The following is a 25598-nucleotide window of genomic DNA, read 5'->3' as shown; positions in this document are numbered from 1 at the left end:
TAAGGGACACGGTTAGCTTAATGCTAGCGCTAGCCTGTTACATTGCAATACATAGGATTTCACTTACCACATAAACAGAGAGATGACTGCGCTGATGATGGTGAATGATGGAGAAATAACTACGTTGATGATGGCGAATGATTTACAGATCTTGAGAATCACTGAGGAGCAGCTCAACTTGTATGGTAGGAAGCACTCCCTCTGCATTGTAACTTTACACAGAGCACATGCGATCACAGTAATCACACTAAAATATCCGCGATATAAAACGACAGATTCAACGAACCGCATATTAAAGCAACACTAAGTAACTTTCCCTCAACGCTCCCTCTACAGGTTGGAAGCGGAATTGTCAACACTAAAGAGTTGTTTTTACCTTAAAATAATGTTTCCGAACTCGTGTCAGTGGTTCATCAACTCATAACAGGGTGAAACGGCACTTTCGTATTCGCTTTGCGACCCTCTATCGGCCATAACAGCACTATGTAAGTTTGGGTCGTCGGGTCGCGATTTTGTAGCACAAATGCGACTTGCTTTACGGCAGGCTTCACAAAAGGTTTTCATACTTTTATAAAGTCATACAACATACTCTACCTTGTCACTGGACATCGTTATTTCCAAAGCCCGTCCTGGATAGCCTCCAAACAAATAACGTGCATGTGACGCGACAGTAGGCTAAATTATTTACGACAGCGGTAATGGACAATTCCGCTTCCAACCTGTAGAGGGAGCGTTGAGGGAAAAGTTACTTATTGTTGCTTTAAAAGCGGCTAGAGCTCCTAATTAAAAATATATTTTATCCATGTGCGAGCTATTGAGCTCTGTGAAACAGCCAATCAGAGCGGAGCTCATTTATATTCATGAAGCTTCCAAATAACAGAGCATTTCATTCTAGGGGCAAATCCTAGGTTGTAAATGGACCTGTAAAACCATTTCTGGAGATGTTTTGCCCTTTCCTATGCCATATACCTTCTATGTAGATATCAGAGAATTTAAAATATTCTCTCAATGCATTCTATGGCACCTTTAAGACTACATGGGAAGCACATCTTCCTCTTAAATAAGAGGAAGAATATCAGTCAATTCATAATTACTTTTAAAAACAAATATAATTCAGTTATATTTGAAAATACTCACTGGGCTTGATGCTTAGTTTTTTACCAAATAAATAGAAAGTTCACCCAAAAATGAAAATTCTGTCAATAATTACTCACCCTTATGTTGTTCCAAACCCATAATACCTTTGTTCATCTTTGGATATTTTTATGAAATTCGAGAGATTTCTGACCCTGCATAAACAGCAGTGGAACTACCTCTCTTAAAGGAGTAGTTCACTTTCAGAACAAAAATGTACAGATAATGTACTCACCCCCTTGTCATCCAAGATGTTCATGTCTTTCTTTCTTCAGTTGAAAAGAATTTCTGTTTTTGAAAGAAAACATTTCAGGATTTCTCTCCATATAATGCCCCCGAGTTTGAATTTCCAAAATGCAGTTTAAATGCAGCTTCAAAGGGCTCTAAATGATCTCAGCCGAGAAAGAAGGGTCTTATCTAGTGAAACAATCGGTTATTTTCTAAAAACATTTACAGTTTATATACTTTGTAATCTCTACACAGAGTACACACAGAGCTAGACAAGACGAGCATTTAAGGTTAAAAAGTTTCCTCGGTTGTGATCGTTTAGAGCCCTTTGAAGCTGCATTTTGGAGGTTCAAACTCTGGGGCACCATAGAAGTCTATTATATTGAGGGAAGTACTGAAATGTTTTCCTCAAAAAACATAATTTCCTTACAACTGAAGAAAGAAAGACATTAACATCTTGGATGACAAGGGGGTGAGTACATTGTCTGTAAATTTCTGTTCTGAAAGTGAACTACTCCTTTAAGGCCCAGAAAGGTAGTAAAACATTGTTAAAATAGTCCATGTGACATCAGTGGTTCAACCTTAATTTTATTAAGCTACAAGAATACTTTTTGTGAATATAAAGTATGACCACTTATTAAATTCTGTCTTTAAAGGTTAGCTCACCCAAAAATGAAAATTAGCCCATGATTTACTCACCCTCAAGGCATCCTAGGTGACTTCTTTCAGATGAATCCAATCTTTTGGAGTTATATTAAAAACTGTCCTGGTTCTTCAAAGCTTTATAATGGCAGTGGATGGGTGTTTCTTTCAACATTCAACAATCCAACAATCCAAAAGAAGTCCAATAAAGCGCATCTATTCATAATTAAGAGTGCCTCACATGGCTCCGGGGGGTGATTTAAGGCCCCCGTAGCAAATCAATGAGTTTTTGTTAGAAATGTATCCATTTAAAACATAATACTCACTTATTTAAAAAACTTGTGCTAACTGTCATTCGTGCAAGCCATTCTGGGTGGATGACATAGGACTTATGCTAGTCCCTCCAGGATTTCGCAAATTTTTATCGTGAATTTTGCGATCCAAATGTCTGATTTTGTGGTGGTATTTTCCAAAAATTTGCCCAAATTTGCAATGTTTTTTTTTTTTTTAAATATAATTCAGATTGTATTATGTTACATTCACAATAGTCTTACATGACACGAAGAACAAACAAAATGTATGACGTTTGTTTATTTTGCTCAGAAACAAATGACAACCGGACAAATAAGTACAATATAAAGGTAGATAAAAACTAATATTTTTGCAGCTGCTGCTGCTACTGTTGTTTCATGAATTTTAAGAAACTACAGTAGGCTTACAGCAGGGGTCTACCACCTTTTTTACACCACGGATGGGTTATGGTTTGAAAATATTGTGGTTTTAAATAGCTTGAACGTGTAAATTGGCAAATTAATCTGCAAATCGCATGGCGAACGGTGGGGTCTTGAACTGGTCCGTACGTATCACGGATCAACTGTGATCTGTTTAAAATAATACATTACGGCTTCAGTAAAATTTTGTATATTTCAGTTAATAATTATAATTTAGTGGGAGTTTTAGACCATTTTTTTTACAATTGTTTTGCAGTGAAATGGCAAATTATTATGCAGAATCACAAGAAATGTGATTTTGGGTTGGAAAAACTGGACGGTCTGGTATACATAGCGCATACGACACTGATCTCGTGAAAATCGCTGTTTGTTTACAGGAGCAAAGGAAGCAAAGTTTCCTTACTTTAGCAAAGGAAAACCAGTCTCCTCCTGGCTTATATCGAAATTCTCTGACATTTTTCTTTACAAATCCTCATTTTGTACTTCTAATTCGTGATCGTTGTTTTGTTTTGCCCTCTCCTCTGTGCTACTTTGTTTTTCACTTCTCAGCGGTGCATGCACTACGCATACGTCCAGGGTTGCCAGGTTTTCACAACAAAACCTGCTCAATTTCTACTTAAAATTAGCCCAATTGCATTCCCCCATTAAAATTTACATTCCAGGGGGTAAAATACACGTTTTTTGGTGGGGTTCCTCCGTTAAAATGAGCATTTCAGAGGCAAAATATTGCATTATTGGGGTTGCTTAACCTGCAGACATGAAAATAAACCCGCAAAAACAGCGGTAAAGTAGCCCAATTCTGCAGGAAACTGCAGACTTGGCAACGCTGCATGCGTCCTATGTCATCCGCCCGGAACAGCTATTATGGATGGATGCTCTTTATTGGACTTCTTCTGGACTGTTGTACAGAAACACCCACCCACTGCCATTATAAAGCTTACAAAAGCCGTGACCATTTTTAATATAACTCCGATTGGATTCATCTGAAAGAAGTCATATACACCTAGGATGCTTAAGGGTGAGTAAATCATGGGCTAATTTTCCTTTTTGGGTGAACTAACCCTTAAATACTTAGAAAAGCTACTTTTGAAAGTGAAATGCAGATACCAAAAAAGCAATACAAACAGGCTTTTTATGATATGATTAAACTGTGTAATGCATATTAACCCCAGGTCAAAGCCACTTGTAATTTTTGAAAAGGTTAACACCTTTTGTTAAAGGGGCTATATGCAATTTTCTGAAATTTAAACTCGCGACTGACACCTGTGGCCAAAAAACGGAACTGCTCTTCCTTTCTGCTCGCTCTCGCAGTGCGCGCTCGTACGTACACACTTACGTACACAAGTCATCCGCTGCAAAGAAGTCAACATTATGTTTACAGAGGTAAGAACAGTCAAATACATATATTGTTTGAGAAACTAAGTTTGTTTGCAATATATATATGACACAACAAAATGCACAGTAGTGCTTCGGAGTTATATAGTAATAGTGTTTGTATATTTCAGTGTTTGTTTAGAATAGTGTAAGTGTTTTATAAATCGTAACATAAAATGAAGATAACGTGTCACAAAATGACACAGATCTGCGCTCCCTCCAAGGCTCAAATGCGAAGCCGATGTTCACTCTAGTCCTTGCCCAGCGCCGGTCGCTCTCAATCTTCAATCTTTTTCAGGCACTTGTCAGGGGTTTAACTTTTTTAGTCTTCTGTGGAGTTACTGTTGGTGTCAGAGTTGTCCTGGGTCTCTTCTGTGTATTCGCACAATCCATTGCACTGCTTGCGAGTGTAGGCTAATTGCTTACTAGCGGTGGTGGCAGAGTGATCTGAAACGTTTAACATGAACGCGCTTGACGTCACATCCGCAGACAGCGCGCGAAAAATCCGACCCGACAGAAAACAGGAAAAATAGGATACAGGCTTATAGGTGCACCCACTGTGAGCTGACAAGGTGTCAGTATGCTCATCAGGAGATGTTTGAGTCATAAATGGTCAAATAAAAAGGCTATTGTTACGTTTATTTTGGGGAAAAAGTTGCATATAGCCCCTTTAACTTGCCCTGCTCCAAATAGTATCGGAACTAAACAGCATGAATTACTAACCCTATAGGTATAGGGTTGGAAAATTAACAGTTTTAATTCAGGGTTGAAAGTGGCACTGGGTTAACAATTTTAAAAGTGAGAAGCCTATAATATCACTAAACTGGAGTATGAATGGTTGGACAATCGATTGGTATTTGAAATGCGTTTCCTTCCAAATAAAGTAACTGCCATGTTTTCATGTCTGGTAAAGGAACCATCATTGGCTCACTTTTTGGCTGTAGTGGTTTAAAATCATGGTAAACGGTTGTAAATTGTTTTGACTGAGGGGGCAGAACAATGGAAAGTTGTTCCACTGTTCAAACACACAACTTCCTGTTGAAAATTTTTTGACAAACGTTATTTCCCACGGATTTACAGTAGCCTAATTATTTTTATTCCCATGCAGTTAAGAATAGCAAAGACTGCTAAACCGATCTTCTTCCTCTGACAGTGAAAATTCAATGCGGTTCATACTGAAAGTTAGTCATATGACCAAAATCGTACAAACAGATTGTTTTGACTCTAAATTTGAAGTAGATGACCCACCTTCGAATTCATTATACAATTTGTGATACATCACACATCAGTTGAGTTTCAAAATAATGTCCCATTTGCACATTGACACTGTGCCAAGATATCTACCACAGTATAAGTAGAATTGCAAAATCTCTACTTGACACAGTTTTACAGTTTTGAAGTCAAACCACCCAGTAAATGACAGCAACAAATGTTTAAAGGTTTCATTTCAAATCCAGAATTCAATTCTTGACCTATTTTCAATTGTGCAACCATCACAAATTATACAAAAATAACTATAATAAATCAAATCGAACTGAACCAAACCATGACCAGATTCAGATTTCTGCCATAAACAGAGGCTAATGGACTATGGTCTTTGATTCTGAAGTACTGTACATATCATAGGTGACAAGAACTTGTTACAGCTTCAGCAAGAGCACAGAAAGCCACTGATGCTGAGTGTGTGTGTATGTGTGTGTATGTGTGTGTGTGTGTGTGTGTTGTGTGTGTTTGTGAGAGAGAGAGAGAGAGACACGAGAGCAGGCATAGAAACGAGGCTTGGTCAAAGGCTAAATCATACAGTAGATGTCAATAAAGGCTATTTCAGGGCTGATAATCACAGGCCTGCGCTCACTGCAGCTCCCTGCTCGGGCCTGTACTTCCTCACGGCACGTACTCGGCATGGCTGGAATGTGTTTGCTCAGTGCTTGTTCAATCATTCACATGAAGTAAAGACACTGTTTAATACATTAATGAATGAAACTCTGATTTTAGGAGCGAGAGCCGCTACGAGTTATTCCTCTGAAAGAAGTGAACAAGGTTCAGGAGTGTAAACAAAGGTCAGTAGTGCATCATTAGTGGTTTTGTTATGTTTTTATTTTCGTTTTCGCTTTAATTTTGTTTTGTTTGTTCTATAATGTTCGTTTTGTTTTGTTGTTTTTGTTTTCCCTTTAATTTTGTGGATTTGTTTGTCCATAATGTTTGTTTTGTTTTGTTTTGTTTTGTTTTGAAAAGTGGTCATCCAATGTTCCACAAACAGGAAGTCGCGCCCCCTACATACACCATTGGTTGAACCGGAGGTTAACAAACTGTCTGCCTTGATGGTGTACTTATAGTTGCATTTTAAAGTGTGATATAATATAGGGAAGTATATTTTTACAAATAAAATCACTGCACACACCACACATTCATTAAATCACAATATATTTTCTTAATGCATATCATAGAGCTTATTGTGAACAACTCATTTATTAGTTTAGTTTACAGTTGAGGTCAAATGTTTACATCCCCCTTTCAGAATCTTCCAAAGGTTGATTATTTTACCAAAATTAGAGGGTTCATACAAAATGCATGTTGTTGTTTATTTATGAATAAGATATTTCACATAAGAGATGTTTACATAAAGTCTACGAGAAAAAATAGTTAAATTTATAAAAATGACCCCGTTCAAAAGTTTACATCCACTTAATTCTAATACTGTGTTCTTAACTGAATGATCCACAGCTGTGTGTTTCATGAGTCCCTCGTTTGTCCTGAACAATTAAACTGCCCGCTGTTCTTCAGAATAATCTTCAGGTCCCACAAATTTGTTGGTTTTTCCAGCATTTTTGTGTATTTGAACCCAGTCCAACAATGATTTTATGATTTTGAGATCCATCTTTCCACACTGAGGACAACTGAGGGACTCATATGGAACTATTACAGAAGGTTTAAATGCTCTCTGATGGGTGAAAACTTTTAAACAGAATGGAGATGTGTGCATTTTTCTTATTTTGCCTAATAATCCTATTTTGTCGTTTAGTACTGGCCTTCAGAAACTACAGAAGATGGTTACATGTTTCCCAGAAGACAAAATCAGTTAAATTTAAGTGTTTTCACTTGTATGATCCCTCTTATTTTGGTAAAATAATTAACATTTTGCCGATTCTGAAAGGGGGAAGTACTTTTGACCTCAACTGTAGTTCATTTATTTTGTATTTATTATTTATATATATCAGGGCTCGTCAGTAAGGACTGCCCGATGGCCCGGGGCCAGCATGCCAGACGCTTGGGACAGTAGACAGGATCGTCACTGGCCTGATCGGGCCAGTGCTGCCTTGTCACTACAGTTTAATTTGCCTGCGACTGTTTGTTAATTGCATGCGCAAATACAGTCTAATGGTGCGTTCACACCGAACGCCAAGCGAATATGCGTATCGCGTCACTCGCTATAGTTTATTCGCGGGATGTTTTTTCCCGTCACTCATGCGAATAACAACAAGGCACAATCGACCATGGCGGAGATAAATACGATCGTTGCTTTGTACTTGTTGTGTAAGGCTACGTCTACATTAATCCGGATACATTTGAAAACGGAGTTTTCATTTTAAAACGCTCTCCGTCCACACTAGCGTTTCCAAACGTTTTCCAAAAGTTTCTCATCCACACTGAAACGTAGGAAAACGTCGAATTCGCCTTACTGCGCATGCGTAAAGCCTCCAAAATTATACAGACATAATTAGTTTTCACGCAGTTCTTCTGCCGGTATCATTTACGAAAATATCTCATCATTCACTGACGCGTCTATATCGCGCTCATTCATATTTTATCTGAAAAGCAGTTGTCGTCATGTTTTGCAGGTAAATTTTCTGCCATCATTTTAGGACTGTAATCTGAAGAGTGTACAAGGTAAATCTCTTTAGCAGCAGTGTGACAGTGAATAGCACAGGCACAATTACTGCTGTAAACATAGATATCTATTGGTACAATAAATATACGTCATCGTTTTCAAAAGCTTCCCTTTTCACAGTCCACACTACAACGCGAAAACGGCGTTTTCAAATGTATCCACTTTGGAGAGCGTTTTCAAAAAGCTCCGTTTTCCCTGACAAAAACGCCGTCTCAGTGTGGACGGAAGGGCAAAACGGAGAGAAAAAGATGCGTTTTCAAACGAAAACGTAGTAGTGTGGACATGCCCTAAGTCCTAAATACAACGGAAAGCCAAACACCAAGGTGTCTGGGTTCACAGCACAGTAATGTATCACAGACATATCTCACGAATCCTTCCATAAACAAAGTGTAGAGAGAATGTAAATAAGAGATTGATCATGCAGTACAGAGAGTGTCGTTGATTATAATAGAGCTTTGTGATATCGCAAACTAAGATGAGTGACAGCTGGTAAATAAGATATTGATTCAATACAGCAGTTAAATAAACAAGAAGTTATTATTAAGTGACTTACATTGTCTGACAATAACACTATGCCTGTTTCGTCGTCAAAAGTCACACCGCTGTGTTTGAATGTAGAGGCGCAACGGCTCTGCGCATCTACATTCAAACACAGCGGTGTTTATTTTTTAAAGGGAACGTGGGTTTTCAAAAGAAACTAGTGAAATGATTCAATTTCCCATTCATAAAGAGAGTCACTAGCTTTATTCCTGAATGAACCATGCGTTCGAAAAAATCAAATGAATGATACGATTCAGTAATTTCAGTTTCTTGCACCCACCTGCTGGCATCCTTTCAGTTATTGAAATCTTAAATACTTCTGAATTGAAAATTGTATATTTAAAACATTAATCTCAACATGAATTTATGAATTTGATTGCACTCATGGCACCTGAGCCTCATTTTCATGGACGACACTGTAAAAATGAAGACAGAAACCTTGCTGATCATTAAACTATTACTAGCACTGCCTCTTTCTTGTGAAATGAGTTTTAGTTCAATGAAGCAAATTAAAAATGACCATTTCAATGGCCAGAAGGTAGTTGAAAGGTGGCACTCTCAGACAGAAAGGGCTCTGAGAGTATTGCTCTAGAACAGAGACAATATTTGCGATCTTCTGATCAAGACCAGAAACAATCCATCACAATAAAACTTTTAACATAAATTCTGCTTAATAACACTCTGTTTACTAATATTGTTTAAATTTTCTTCTTTGCAACAACATTCCTTTAATAGGAGTCCTCCATTTATGTATAGTTAACTGCTGATCTGGGACCATCGATCTGGACAGACTGTTGTGCGTAAATATAGTCACATCACAGTTATAATTTCTTAAATTGTCAATTGTATTTAAAGAAAAGTTATGTTGAATAAAAAGTCATAAATAAGAAATCATCCAACAAATGATGTTCTTTGGAAACGTTAGTGACATTAACAATATTTAACCTTGTAAAAATGGGATCTTCTGGAAGAAACACACACTCAGAAATCATGGTGGTTTGTGTTCTGTCAGGAAGGATAGGTCAGGCAAATGTGACACTAGTTATATTTTTATTTATTCCAGGCAGCCAAGTTTCACAGTTTCCCAGTATGCATCTGTGCTGCCGTGCTGTTTCAACAGTTCAGGATTTTACTAATAATTCTTTTGTCTCTGATATTGCTTTATGTTTTTAGTGACTTGATGATGAGGGACAATCTTTTTGAACTGGTTACTACCTCAAGAACTTTCTACATTCAGGTAGGAATGTGTTAATATTAATTCTTATTTAATATATTTAATATACAATCTGCCTTAATATTTGAAGATAAACTAAATGCATAGGGTTATGTTACCTTTTAATCTGAGATGGTTTGAGAGCCACTGATGTAAATCATTTCAAGCATGAATGAATGTTTTAATTGATTGTTTTTAAATGTTAAAAGTTTAAACAAAAATGTAAGCTGTATTTGTATATTTCTCCATCTCAGTCGGACAGCCCAGAGGAGATGCACGGCTGGATCAAGGCTATTTCTGGGGCCATAGTGGCCCAACGGGGTCCTGGACGCTCAGCAGCCTCTGTAAGAATTAACTTTGTTTTGTTCTCAGCTGTTTTGTGCTCCTCTAGTTTGATTTGTCTTTCATGAAGTGTTTTGTAGCCACACATCCTGTTCATGTCCAGCCCAACCATGTGTCTCTTCAAATGTCACTCACTGGAATGACCAGAAGTCCGATCTTAAAAGGATAGTTTACTCTAAACGTAAACTTTTGTCATTGTCCGCTCAAAAGCTGGCCCGATTTACCAGACTGTCCATTCTGGTATATCCCTTTAATGTCTGTCTGTCTCTGTTCTCTTTTTCTGCCGTGTCGGTGCCTAATGAATGTGCGCTGTGTTACAGATGCGTCAGGCCAGGCGGCTCTCAAACCCTTGTATACAGAGGTATACATCCTGCAATGGTGAATGCAGCACGTATGTGTTGAGAACCAACCCCTTGCGCTTTATTCCCGTTTGTTTGCATCCAGCCCCCTGCTTGAACTAAATCTAAGCAGGGTAGAGCTGCCTAACCTAAACAATCCAACCCCGCAGACAAACCGAACTAAAACCAGACCTCACGTCATGCCACAGTTACCTTTGACACCCATCATCCTCATTTTCTCTTTTAATATTCTTTGGCACATTCATACTTAACATCTCACCGACTCATCTGATTATCCACACTTCTATATAGCAGGGTTTAATAGTTAACTGACAGTTAAACTAAAAATAAAACCATAAAAAGTTATTTGAAATAAAATACATGTTGTTCAAATTTAATTGAATATACAAAAACACTTTTCTTATACATAGTTACGGAAAACATAATTTCTTTTAATTTAGTTTAGCTTGATGTACTAAAATAATGAAAACCAAAACTGAAAATGTGAATGAAAATGATAGATAGCTAGATAGAGATAGCTAGATATAGATGGATGGATAGATAGATATAGAGAGAGATAGAGAGATAGACAGATAGATAGACACTACTAGGAATGACAAAAACACTAAATGACTTCAACTTGAACTAAAATTACAATGAAAATGGTAAATATAAAATTAAAAACTGATATAAAACTATAATAATATCTAAAGAATGATTTCCAGGGCTCAGTAAAACAAATATTTGATAACAGTGCTTCACAGTCAAACATTTGAAGTATATGTCTGCAGCAAAATTCAGATTTTTATTTTTTAATATTTGTAATTAATGTAATTTAATTTCTTTAAAAAAAAGCTTTTTTCCTCAAAATAATTTAAATATATGCAAGAAACACAATTCAGTATACAGATATCAGAGACGTTTAGATTGTGAGACATTATATGGTGAACTAAATGCATACACTTTATTAGTTTTAGTGGCGGGTTAAAAAAAAATAAGAAGGGTGGTTTATATGATTTCACAATAAAAAGTACAATGCAATAAAAAGTAAAACACAATTATTAATGAAAATTACTTTTGTATTTTTTTTTCTAGTAAAACTTTAATCCTAATTTTATATTTATAAAAATATATATATATATATATATATATATATATATATATATATACACACACACACACACACACAAAACTGCATACATATACAAAAAAAATAGAACACACTGGTTAGGGCTGAATTAATTTTAGAAATTTGTGATATCTGTACAGTGCTCCATGATCTAAAAAAAATAAATAATTGAATCATCAAGTTTGCCAGCACAGCAGGACAATATTTACAAGTGAGTCCACACTGATTCATAAAAATATTTAATAATCTGTAATCCAAGTGTTTATACTCAGTGAGTCATTTTAATAAACTCTCATCCTGAGCACATCTGGAAATTATTCATTCAGTTTAAAATGTGCTGTACTCAAATGTGAAATCGCAAGATTGTATTGAACTTCATGCAAGAACTCTTAAATGTATTTTGTTGAGTTTAATTACTAACTGAAATCTAATTATCAAATCTTTAGTAAATTATTCTATTATAGATAATAAAAAAGGACTCATAGGACTTCTATTTGTAATACAGTACACTGTATCAAATATGTTGAAAACCAAAAGTTGTCCCATCAAGATCTTTTTTTTAAGCCATTATAAAGTTGATGTTATTTTTCCCTCCACCTTCAGTTCTTACAGTTTGAACAAGAACAAATTGTTCTTTTGTTTCTTTGGGCCATGTGCTGTTGTACGCTGTTTGTAAGGTCTTTGGATATTTGGCTGGAATGGCCAAATAGTCATAATTTCTACAGTCACACTTTAGTTTAGGGACTCAAACTCCTAATTTGCTGCTTATTTATAGTTAGTAAGGTATTTGTTAAGTTTAGGAATGGGGTAGGATTAAGGATCTGAAATAAGGTCATGCAAAATAGGGCAGTAATAAAAAGCCAATATTATAATAATATACATGCTAGTTAACAGTGGGAATTTCTCCCTAAACTAAAGTGTTACCATTACTACAAACATTTGTCCATGTACTATATACTATCTTCAACATATTATCGAATCTGTCATATCGTTTTGTATTCATCATGTTTGATGCTCACATTTAACTTCCATCCATTTACTTGCAGTTTACAATCCATTTCTTAACCTCACCTGCTTTTCCTTTAAAACTAACTTTTTTGATGTTTGGTATTACAGGACCTTTTTTAAATTAAATCTCTTTAAAATAATGTACACTTTAGGATGAAGTGTTTTTCTACCTCAATATTCTACCATGTTGAGGTCACTTGAGGGTAAAGATCTTAAACACCAATTTCAGATGAACATACTTAATAAAGATGAAAAAGCCAGCAAAAGATCAATATAAATGACTTAGTGCACCTTTTAAGAGATTAGTTAACCATAAAATAATTCTGTCATAGTTTACTCACCCTCACCGTAATGTGATTACTTTTTTCAAGTAACTAGTAAAGTAATGCATTATTTTTAAATTTACAAGAAAATATCTGAGTTACTTTTTCAAATAAGTAACACCAGTTACTTTGTTTTCCCATTTATTGACTAACAGCTCTCCATATTGAGAATTTTGTTTTTGTTTTTTTGTTTAGGAGACAAAAACTCGCAAAAGTGCTTTAATGCATTACTTTACATAAAAAGTAACTGAGCCACACAATTAGTTACTTTTTATGGAGTAACACAATATTGTAATCCATTACTTTTTAAAGCAACTTTCCTCAACACTGCTTGCCGATTTTATAATATTGAATTTAAGTGTACTTTAAGACACTGTTTCTTAACACACATTTATTTACATTTATTTTGATCTATTTACTACTAAAGCACATGTGAAGTGCTAATTATAATTTTAACTCTGTGTTATTTTATATTACAGGGTTAAGATATTTTAAATGTACAAAAGAATGAAACTTCAAGTATGTTTTAAAACATACAAGTTTTAATAAAAATTACATAAACCTATATTTTAACATACCATAAATGCTTGTCATTTTGGCAATATTTCAAAGACATAATTATGAAATGAACTAACTGCATTTAATATAAATTTAAACTATACTTGATGTTCATTTAATTGTAAATACCACCCAGTTAAGTGTCCAAAAAGACATTCAATTCAGTTTGCACTTAAGCACGTTAAAATGTATTATTTCCTTAATAATTACTCCTTTTAAAAGAATGCTAAAATACTGTATACAGTGCACAGCATAAATGAGTACACACCCCCTCTAAAACTTAACAAATTCAGCAATTACTCTTTACCTAGAAGACATGTTAGGGTTCTTTGGAGATATAATGTTCCAACAAGCCTGCTTGATCAATTACAAAAGAAGAATGTCAAAATGTTTCAGAAAAAAAATAAGATTTTCTCATCAAAGTGATAAAAAACTGTGTTGCAAAAATGAGTACACCCTCCTGAAAGTTACTAAATTTAGTGTAGGTTTAAGGCAATTTACCTGTTTTCAACAGGTAAGTTTATTGAACCAAAACTTTTAAAGACAAGTAATTTCCTCACAATTAAAAGTGTTATATAGCATACTGAATCATACTCAGACTTAATGCTAGTAACAGTGGAACCACTTGGGAGAGATTTATTTCTTAGCATTTAAGGGGCCAATAGTACAAAATAAATAACAAATTATTGTTTTAAGTATGAAAATATAGCAGAAGTAACACTGACATTAAAAAACAATTGAAATAATCAGGTCTTCGCTTTAAGTTTTCATTTAGTGATGAGTGAATTTTTGCTAGAAAAAAAGCAGGAGAATTAACATGAATGTCTCAAAGCTGGCAAAAGCTATGAAAACAGTGACACTTTATCTCACAGAGTATGACACAGCCTGCAAAAGTGATATGCATGGTTGTTGTCATCACTAGAATTACCTACTGTAGCCAAAGCACAATAAACTCATTTAACTTCTTCCAAGGTCCATATTTACAAAATATAGATTCTGGGAATCCATACTCTGGTCTCAAGAGACCAAGTTAATCATTTCAGATCCAAAATGTTCTGTTGTTGCTAGAGGAGGAGTACAATGAGAAGTGCCTGGTACACACAGGGACGTTCAGTGGTAGTAAAGCTCTAACATAGGGATGTATGAGTGCTGAAGGTGTGAGGGAGTTGTGCTTTATCAGTGCTGTCATGAATTCACACTCCACTGTGTAATGGAATACAAAACAATGAAACTGAAAATGCTACCGTCTCCTCATTCCCTGCATTGTTAGGCATTTTTTTAACATGTCAATGAAGATATTCATTCTCCCAAGGTGAAAATCCTTCAGTGGACATGTATTTCATTGAATCTCAACACTGCTGTGGGGGATTCTGTAGAGATGAGCTGAGCAACATTCTCCATTAAAGACCAGGGCATTTAAGGAGGTCTTCTCCAGGAGTTAAACTGGCATTTTGTCATGCACTTGTACATTCAGTGTTAAAAAAGGTCAGAGCAGTATACGTAAAGTTCTGGAAGACATACTAAGTACTAGAATATTATACATTTGCTGAATTAAATTGGCTAACTTGCTTATTGAATTATATTAGTGAACATTAGGAAAATACATCTTTTATATTTATTCAGAGGGGGTGTACTCATTTATGCTCTGCACTGTACTTTTTAATTTCACAAGGGATTTCATTAACGTCAAGGCCTGTTCACACCAACACAATTATCAGTGTTTCCCTGAATTGGGAAATTAAAATGAACGTCTTGACTTCCTTCTTTCAGACAAATCCGATTGAAGTTGTATCAAAAAATGTCCTGGCTCTTTCGAGCTTTATCATGGCAATAGGCGGGTGTATCTCTTCATCAGTCCAAAACGTATCCAATAAAGTGCATCCATCCATAATAAAAAGTGCCTCACATGGCTCCAGGGGGGTGAATAAAGGCCTAAGAAAGAAGGTAAGAAAATTATCCATATTTAAAACGCAATAATCACTTTAACGTGCTGTGGAGAGATCCAAACAAAACAACGGTCACAAATTAGATGTACAGAATGTTGGAGGATTTCGATATAAGCCAAGAGACTGGTTTTCTTGGCTTGGTTTGTGCGAGACTCACCGGCACATGTGCAACGTCCTACGTCATCTACCCGGAAACGCTTCCGTGTACAACCATTGGTGCAAGCTAGATTAAAGTGATTATTACGGTTTAAATATGGATATTTTTTCTACAAAAATGCATCGATTCACTACTGGAGGCTTTTATTCACCCCCTGGAGCCGCATGAGGCATTTTTATTATGATTTGATTGCACTTTATTGGACTTGTTTTGGACAGATGAAGAGAAACACCTGCCCATGCAATTCTAATCACATGTCGCGCCTAAAAACGCTTGGAAAACGCTAGGTGTGCTGCTTTCTCTTTCTTTCCAAATCGCTCTGTAGCTTGCACTCCCGTGGCGTCTGCCGTTGCTAAGCAACCATGACCTGCGCTCTCCATAAATACGCGGAAGTTTCAGCAAAGGATAAATGGATTTTCAGCATTAAAAATCGCTTGCAGTAGCTCTGCTATTAAATTTATTTAAAAATGTTTCTTCCTGTACAGCTATGATAAGCTGTTTCTCAGTTTCTTGCAGTGTTGTTTTTGACAACCATCTTAGATTTAGTCTTAGTCTTTTGGACTAAAATGCTTCTTAGTTTTAGTCAAATTTTAGTCACTTCTATATGTGATAGTTTTAGTCCAATTTTAGTCGACGAAAAGTCAAAAAGGTTTTAGTCTAGTTTTAGTCGACGAAAAGTCAAAAAGGTTTTAGTCTAGTTTTAGTCAAAAAAAGGGAAAAAGGTAGTCTTTTAACAAATTAATGTAGGTCAGTAAGTATTTTGCTGTTGGGTAGTGTCACTTATAAGTTCTGAAAATAGCAGATCTATAGTTCAACACAATGTGAGCTTCCGGATCGACTATTTTCACCAATAATTACAATAATGAAGGTATGTTTTAGAATATAAAAGACAAACAAGGATGGAATGCTAAAACGGCTTGCCATACTAGTATAGCAAAGAGTATTTAATGCTAAAACGGCTTGCCATAGCGTCAGATACTTTCTAAGTTTTAATTGGCATGCACAATAAGCGGAAATGTCATGCATTTTAAACGTCTGACGGACCACCCACTAACATTTTCGTCTATTCTCGTCTCGTCAACGAAAACTCACACACGTCTCGTCATGTTTTAGTCATCAACGAGCCATTTTTATCTCGTCATCGTCTCGTTATCGTCATGAAAAAAAGTGGCGTCAACGAAATAATTTCGTCATCGTTGTCGAAAACAACACTGGTTTCTTGGCAGTGCTTTCAGTGTTATTAAGGGAAAGGATGAAGCTGATTGGTTGGTTCATGTCACATGACCTGCGTTGCGCTTGCGGCATTCTGAAAAGTTGAGATGTTTTTATCTCGATGCGGCGCAGAGTACCGCGCGTCTACATTTGAAATAACGAACTTGAGCGCGCAAAAGACGCTACATGTGAACGGCCCCTAAAGCTTGGAAATGCCAGGATAATTTTTAATATAACTCGGATTAGATTCGTCTGAAAAAAGTCACATACACCTAGGATGCCTGGAGGGTGAGTAGATAATGGGCAAATTTTTATTTTTGGGTGAACTAACCCTTTAACATGCCTTTAGTTTAGATTTAAAAATGTTGAAAATGTATACATGAATACTGTCTCCTCAAAGCTGTTTATATGTCCTGCCTTTATATGTTGAATCCTTTTCCTGTCTGATCTTTCCTCAAATGCTGTTTTAGCTGATGTCCTCCTCTTATTTTTCCCTTTCAGAGATTAAATGTGACACTGAGACACTAACAACCCAAAAGCAAGCCCTTCTTCTGCTCTACCAGCTGTCGTGTTCCTGCTATATCCCAGACTGATCTGCATCCTCCAATCTGCTGTAGCTTTCACTGCCACTGCTCGCTGACGTAACTGCCGCCGATGTCCTAAACCGTACTAAACTTCTTCTGTTCCTCTTGCTTCACCTGCTCCTTGTTCTTGAGTTTTTTCCTCCATCTTCCCTTTCTACCAAAGCAGTTTCCTTTGTCCTGACTGACGCTGCATTTTGTAATCGTCCCTCAATCTCCACAGGAGCACGCTGAACCCACCTCCGTCTTCTACTCCAGTGAACAGAGTCTCGCAACTTCTCGCTCACCCCTCCCCACCGAACTCCATTACCAAGAATGCCGTTTCCCCTCGAGCCCTCAGCATGGCGTGGGAGGGGCCAGACCTGAACAGCCTGCGGCCGGGGCCAAGAACGCGCCTGTCGCTCCAGGAGTCGCCCCAGATCTTCAAGTAAACGCTGACAACTCGTCACCATGGCAACTGAGAAGCGGCATAACGCAGCCTCCGGATCGCCCGAAAGATGAAGGCCTGCATGTTACCCAGGTGTAACAATGGACTTAGTATATTACACACACACACATTACCACAAACTATTAACGTCAAAAGCAGGACAAGGACTCGGGATAAATGTGAATCGAGCCCAGTTTACCATGGGATATGGAGTTTTCCCTGATCATTCTCATGATTCTTAAAGAACTGCACACTATGAAACAAGTTCAAACCGGAAAATTCAAAAAGTTGCTGATACCAACAGCTGATTATTTTCCTGTTACGACCAATAACCAATATTATGGTTGATATATTGTGTTTTTTCATGTTTTTAAATCTAAACTACCATGTACACAAAGTGAATTCAGTGAAATCAGGCATCAAAACACTTAATGTACAGGCGAAAAAACTGACATTTATTTTTGCAAAACTATATGGTTCATATTGAAGCCTGTTTCCGCCACTGAAAAAAAATTTGAATAAGTTAATTGCGACTTACTCACAAGTTTGACTTTTATTGCAATTGCGAGTTTACATCTCGCAATTCTGACTTTTTCTCTGAATTGCGTGATACAAAACTCGCTATTCTGACTTTTTTCTCAGTTTGTGAGTTATAAAGTCAGAATGAGTCAGATATGAACTCGCAATGCTGAGAAATAAAGTCAGATTTAAGCTCGTAATGCTGACTTTTTCTCAGAATTGTGCGATATAAACTCACAATTGCAAGTTATAAAGTCAGAATTGTGAGATATAAATAAAGTCAGATATAAATTCACAAGCCTTGTCTCAGAATTGCGAGTTCATATCTTGCAATTGTAACTTTTTTTTGTCTGAGGGGGAAAAAGACTGCTATGTTCTCAGAATTAAGAGTTTATATCTCAGTTCTGAATTAATAGCTCTTTAATTATTCTGAGAACATATCCTATTTTTTCTCCCTCAAAATTGGACTTTGTAACTCACACTTGGGAGTTTATATCTCACAATTCTGAGGAAAAAACTCTTGCAAGTTATAAACTCACAAAAAAAGTCAGAATTGCAATTTCTCGAATTGCAAGGAAAAAGTGAATTGTGAGATACAAACTCGCAATTGCAAAAAATAAGTCAGAATTGTGAGAAAAAAAAAGTCTGAATGCTAGATATAAACTCGCAACTGCGCAAAAAAGTGAATTGTGAATTACAAACTCACAATTGTGAAATAAGTCATATGTCACGCAACTCTGAGGAAAAAAGTCAGATTTGCGAGTTTCTATCACGCAATTTAAAAAAGTCTGAATTGTGAGATATAAACTCGCATTTGCAAGAAAAAAGTAAGAATTGCGAGAAAAGTCTGAATTGTGAGATACAAACTCGAATTTGCAAAAAAAAGTGAGAATTGGGAGGGGAAAAGTCTGATTTGTGAGATACAAACTCGCAATTGCAAATAAAAAAGTCAGAATTGCGAGGAAAAAAGTCTGAATTGTGAGGTATAAACTCGTAATTGTGGGAAAAGTCTGAATTTCGAGATACAAACTCACAATTGCGAAAAAAGTTAGAATTGTGAGGAAAAAAGTCTGAATTGTGAGATATAAACTCACAATTGCGGTAAAAAAGTCAGGATTGCAAGATATAAACTCGCAATTGTGAATAAAAAGTCAGAACTGCCAGGAAAAAGTCTGAATTGCGAGGAAAATAGTCTGAATTGTGAGATACAAACTCACAATTGCGTGAAAAAAAAATCAGAATTGCAAGATATAAACTTGCAATTGCACGGAAAAGTCTGAATTGTGAGTTTATATCACACAAATCTGAGGAAAAAAAAAAGTCAGAACTGTGAGTGTATATCTCGCAATTCTGACTTTATAACTCGCAATTGCAAGTTTATATCTCACAATTCCGAGAAAAATGTCAGAATTGTGAGAGAAAAAGTCGCAATAACTTTTTTTTTAAGTGGCGGAAACAGCTTCCATAGGTTCAAACTGGAAAATATATTGATTAAATAAGTATTTAGTATTAATATTAGTATTAAATAGGCATTTATTTTTATTTAAAAATATATATAATAAAAATAACTTAATTAATATAAAGATATTATTAATAAACAATTGTTTCCAGTATTGACTTAATCAGACTGATACTGATAAATAAATAGCTGATACGAGAAAGGCCACTGAAATCCTTAAATCCCATAAATTCTGGTTTGTTAATTTGAATTAATTTGGTTCTTTTACGTCATTTTATAGTGTACAGTTTAATCTTTTGTCCTACAGTAACGTATTCCTTCTTTAGATGCCATCGGGCCTTGGTGGTCTTGTTTTTACTGGTAATTGAATTGCGTTTTCAGTTTTGTTTGAATGGTTTGTGTATCAATTGAATTGGACTTTGTGTTTGACCACAACAAACAAGACGTGCTTCTACCGATATGTTTTTTGTATTGCTGTAGAGAGAATGTGTTTTGTGTTATTATATTTCAGTGTAAAACACACTGCCACTCTTTATGGTCTGTTTCTGACTCGCAGCTCTCTTTTGGGAGCAAGACTCTTTTTAGTGGCACTTCTGTTTGTCAGATGCATGTGAACGTATGACTCTGTATTTCTACACACAATAAACACTCCAGACATGTTTGTTAAAGTTAGACTTTACATAAAGGTTTAATTTCTTAACATTAGTTAATTCGTTAACTCATGAACTTAGGGTGAATAGTAATTTCCACAATTAAGATTAATATTTCAATTGATGTTTTCAATGAATGTTTGTACTTAAAGTGTTTGAATTTTCAGCATATAACAAATATATTAGTATATGTGGAATTAGTCAAAGAAAATGAATCAACACTGTGAGTATTGTTTTTTGTTAGTTTATGAAACCTAATGCATTAAATAATGATAATGAATTGAACCTAAAGTATTACCAACAAACCACATCCACTAAATGCTGTTGAATGGACCCTTTTCACAGACTGATGTATTTTATTGACACTGAAAATCTAGCCAAGTTCTTATTATTTTTTAATTATAATGTACATAAATGTACATTTATAACACTATACTTTGTTTTATACTTCCTTGCCATTAAATTAGTGTTTAAGTGTTTGAGTGTTTATAACGAGCTGAGGAAGACAGCAAATTTGGCATATTTCTCTCTTTTGTCTGCAATAATTAATCTCTCTATATTTGTACCCTGTTTTGTAAAGTTATAGAAATGCTCTTTTTGAAGCAAATGCAAACGCAAACGTGTGAAAAGGGTCCATATGTTCGTATTAGTGTGAATGTAAACAGAGTCACTGACCCTAATGATAAAAACTGTATGTTTTATTGTGGATTCAGACACTTCATGTTTTTTGATGTGTAATGATGTAGTTGTCCTTGGCTGGAAAAATTATTCATTTTTAAAATGAGTCAAAATAATGTTTTTGCTTTTTTTTTAGTATTGGGGTTTGATTCAGGGTTAGTCTGTTACTTAGAATTAGATTTACATACATACAAAACAAGTATTATAGTTACTAAGTAAGTGTGTGTGAGGACAAATTTGTACCCAGAAATTAGCCAAATTGTCCTGTCCCCTTAGCAGAAAAACACCCCCAAAGCATAATGTTTCCACCTCCATGTTTGACGGTGAGGATGGTGTTCTTGGGGTCATAGGTAGCATTGCTCCTCCTCCAAACAAAGAGCTCGAATTTGGTCTCATCTGACCACAACACTTTCACCCAGTTCTCCTCTGAATCATTCAGATTCAAACTTCAGACGGGCCTGTACATGTGCTTTCTTGAGCAAGAGGGGCCTTGCAGGCACTGCAGGATTTTAGTCCTTCACGGCATAGTGTGTTACCAATTGTTTTCCTGGTGACTTCGGTCCCAGCTGCCTTGAGATCATTAACAAGATCCTCCCGTGTACTTCTGGGCTGAATCCTCACCGTTCTCACGATCATTGAAACTCCATGCTGCTTGGCGATGATTTTGTAGCCCATTCCAGCCTTGCGTAGGTCTGCAATCTTGTCCCTGACATCCTTGGACAGCTCTTTGGTCTTGGCCATGGTGGAGAGTTTGGAATCTGATTGCTTCAGTGGACAGATGTCTTTTATACAGGTAACATACAGAGATAAAAAGGGAGTGCTCCTTATCTCAGGTTGTTACCTGTATAAAAGACACCTGATAGCCAGCAATCTTGCTGATTGACAGGGGATCAAATACTTATTTCACTCATTGAAATACAAATCAGTTTATACATTTTTTGAAAAGCGTTTTTCAGGATTTTTCTGTTGTTATTTTGCCTCTCACTGTTAAAATAAACCTACCATTAAAATTACAGACTGATAATTTCTTCGTCAGTGGGCAAACGTATAAAATCAGCAGTGGTTCTAGAGGCAGAGTTGTCCAAAATGAGTTCTGTCATATGATATTAATGTCGCGTGTATGTGCAATATTAATATCAAAACCATGCAATGCACAATCGTTTGTGCCCTTGAAAAATGCAATATCGTTTGGCTGATTTCTTTCAAATTTCTCACAGACCTTTGGGGCCATGAGTCAAACGGAGTTTCGGTTCAATCAGCCTCCGTTAACCATGTCTAACAGATGCTCAAACTTCATCTGCCAATGGCAGCTTTTTTGTTTTTTTTTTGAGATACACTAATGTCCTTATAGACACTTGTGCAAATTTGTACCAGGACTGTGCACAGCGATTTTAATGTTGATAGGACAAATGGTTGTGTAGGTATAGCCATGTTTTTTTCCCTTATAGCGCCACCAAGTGGCCAAGCTCTGTTTTGTGTTTTGCAGCCTCCGATTGAGCTTTTACATAAGTTTCCTGAGTTTGGTGAATATTTCTCATTTCGGTCAGAAATTATATGCATTTTACTAAAAGTGGCCCTGCCCCTTTCAAAAGTTTTGGCGTACCTTTGCGACGGTGAGTTTAAAGTTATGCTGATGATACATGGGGCAACTTTTTGAGCAATTTTATCGGGAAACTTTTTTTTTCTGCAATATTGTTTGGGCACTTTCCCGTTGAAAATGGGTAACAGATTTCTATCTGGATAATTTAGATCGATCGTGGGCCCTGTATCTCACCTGGTTGCCCATTGACGGCAACATTGCTCAAAAAGTTGCCCAGTGTATTATCAGCCTTAGACTTTTTTTGACAATGATTGACATCTGCTCTACAGACAATCTTTCTGCACTGGTTTGGTTCTGATCGGGAGAAAAACCTCACACTAGTTTGCAAAAATGCGTAATATCCGAAAATTTAGCGATTTGAATCTGAGCCAAGGATTCCAACGACATAAGACACTTGAGCCTGTGACTGACAGTTTAGCAGTTATGAGCAATTTCGTACTTTTGATTGCTGTACTGCCCGTCAGGCCAATTGGGACGAGCCTGGGTCATGTTGTAGGCGTTTCGAGTACCATCCCTCCAAGTTTCATGTCTCTATGACTTACGGTTTTGTCTGCTAGATCAGTTTTACGTGGAGATCGTTGATCCGTGACCATTCTAAATTACAATAGGGTTTTAGCGCTACGTGCTTGAGCCCCAAAAAAAATACATGAAGGAAATGTTCAGTTCAGGTTAGTCATGCAAATTTGGTTTGAAATCATTACACTATTGACAATAGCGAATGGACAGGTTTTTGCCCTCAAAATTTAGCTTAAAATTCGCAAATGTGACCATTTAAAAAAAAACTACTTAAAGACGATTTCTTTATTCACTCAGTTGAGGTAAAGCATCACAAAAAGATATGTTGAAAAAAGGTGACATGTATAGAGGCATAAAGTAAATTTGGTAACACTTTACAATAAGGTTCATTAGGTAAACATTAGTTAATGTATTAACTAACATGAACTAACCACGAGCAATACATTTGTTATTGTATTTACTAATCTTTATTAACATTAGTAAACGGAAATACAGTTGTTCATTGTTTGTTCATGTTAGTTCACACTGCATTAACTAATGTTAACAAGATTTGAATAATGCATTAGTAAATGTTGAAATTAACATTAACAAAGAATAATAAATGCTGTATAAGTGCAGTTCATTATTAGTTCATGTTAACTAATGTGGTTAACTAATGTTAACTAAAGAACCTTATTGTAAAGTGTTACCGTAAATTTTAATTTCCTGATTTCTCTTACTAAATTGTTTCAGAAATGAAAACTAAATCTAACATAAAACAAAAGTCAATCTAATGCAGTTTTTAAGTAATAATGTTATTTACTGAAGCAAAAAAAGTTATCTAAAACCAACTGGGGCCTGTGTGAAATTTCCGAAATGATGAGGAAGAAGGTGATTTAAATATATCAGTCTGAATAGGGTTACAAAGCTATTTTAAAGGCTCTTGGGCTCCACAAAGAACCACAGTGAGAGCCATTATCTCCAAATGGAAAAAAAAAAAAAAAAAACTCAGCAAATAGTAGCAAACTTTCCCAGATTGGCTGACCTTCTGAAATTCCTCCAAAATCACAGCAACAGTTCATCCAGGAAGTCACAAAAGGCCCAAAGACAACATTGAAAGAACTGCAGCTTCTCTTGCGTCAATATAGGTCTCCACAATCCCAAAGACAATGGCCAAAACTGACTGAAAGAGTGATAAGGAGAAAACCACTTCTAACCCAGAAAAACACGTAAGCTTGTCTGAATTTGACAATGAAAAACATACCTTGATGATCCTCAAACCTTTTCTCTGCTGTAGACCTCGCTTATTTTCATGCTAGAGCATTTAAAACCAGCATTTAAGTAAGAAATGTCTATTTATTACAGCTATAGAAGTTGTTTAGTCCAGAGCAGCGAGTGATTTTCTGTGTTTATTTTGTTGTTTGGCTCATATTAACAGCATAGACAGCAGTACAGATACTGTTTATTATGTTGCTGTCACTTAAAAGACAGATCTAATATAATTGTGATTTCTTTCCCAGCTGTTTACCTTAAGACATAACAAGCAGTTTTTTTGCAACTTGTGTTTTTAACATAAACTTGAGTGTATTTGACAGTTTAAGCGCAATAAGACATGAAAGAAAACGTCTCTAGGTTACGTATGTAACCCTAGTTCCCTGAGAAGGGAACGAGACACCGCGTCCCCTAGGGGTCGCTATTGGGGAACGCTGCAGCGTGACTCGTGTCTGAAGAATGCATAGAAAAACTCCATGAAATGGCCGGCGACAGCGTATGACGTCACTGCGGCGCGCACGTCGCTGCTGGTGCGTCACTACCGGGCGACACAGTATAAAGAGTCGCCGAAGTAAACATACACCCGCTTCACTGTCTGAAGCTTCTCGTCCGAGGCATGGTAAGAAGCGTAGGGGACGCGGTGTCTCGTTCCCTTCTCAGGGAACTAGGGTTACATACGTAACCTAGAGACGTTCCCTTCCGAGGGAACTCTCACCGCGTCCCCTAGGGGTCGCTATTGGGGAACGGTATACCAACGTCTCCATGCTGAGGGGAGTGCATAGTAGCGAGCACTAAGTGTAAATTCTGTGAGGAATTATCCCTATAGGACGAGGTGACAGCTGTCAGAACGTAACCTCCCCGGCCAAAGCCTGAACTGTTACTCACTTACCTGAATGGGTCAAAGGACCCAGAGCACAGCTCAGGTTGGAATCTGAGATTCCTTCGGAGGAACGGCTAAGTTAATACTTAGACTTAACTAGAACAGGAACTGCCAGTACTACTGAGTCTAGTTCCCTCAGTGAACTGACTCAGAAATAGCGACTAACAGGCCTGTCCCAAGACAGAGACCGTTCTAGCAGGGGTTATCCTCAGATAACGCAGATGGTCAGGAGATATCTGAGGTGATATCGAGTGAAGTTGGGCCCAGGGAGAC

The 25598-nt window shown here is 36.5% G+C and overlaps 1 protein-coding gene across 5 annotated transcripts in view; it reads left to right on the top strand.

Moving 5' to 3' along the window:
• Positions 1 to 25598, top strand: part of plekha1b (pleckstrin homology domain containing, family A (phosphoinositide binding specific) member 1b) — a 112363-nt gene that overhangs the window by 34088 nt on the left and 52677 nt on the right. The window contains exons 9-13 of one of the 5 annotated variants that reach the window (XM_073828998.1): positions 6105 to 6169; positions 9712 to 9775; positions 10006 to 10095; positions 10414 to 10454; positions 17569 to 21332. In XM_073828998.1, the coding sequence (XP_073685099.1) occupies positions 6105 to 6169; positions 9712 to 9775; positions 10006 to 10095; positions 10414 to 10454; positions 17569 to 17776 (468 nt within the window). In that variant the 3' untranslated portion in view covers positions 17777 to 21332. Of the gene's footprint in view, positions 1 to 6104; positions 6170 to 9711; positions 9776 to 10005; positions 10096 to 10413; positions 10485 to 17265; positions 21333 to 25598 lie in introns of those variants that run through there. The other 4 variants (XM_073828997.1, XR_012341597.1, XM_073828996.1 and 1 more) reach the window with 4 other exon arrangements.

This window comes from Garra rufa, chromosome 22 (genome assembly GCF_049309525.1).
Source record: "Garra rufa chromosome 22, GarRuf1.0, whole genome shotgun sequence".
Taxonomy (NCBI): domain Eukaryota; kingdom Metazoa; phylum Chordata; class Actinopteri; order Cypriniformes; family Cyprinidae; genus Garra; species Garra rufa.
The sequence above is the reverse complement of the archived record's forward strand: the minus strand, read 5'-3'. Positions and strand labels throughout refer to the sequence as shown.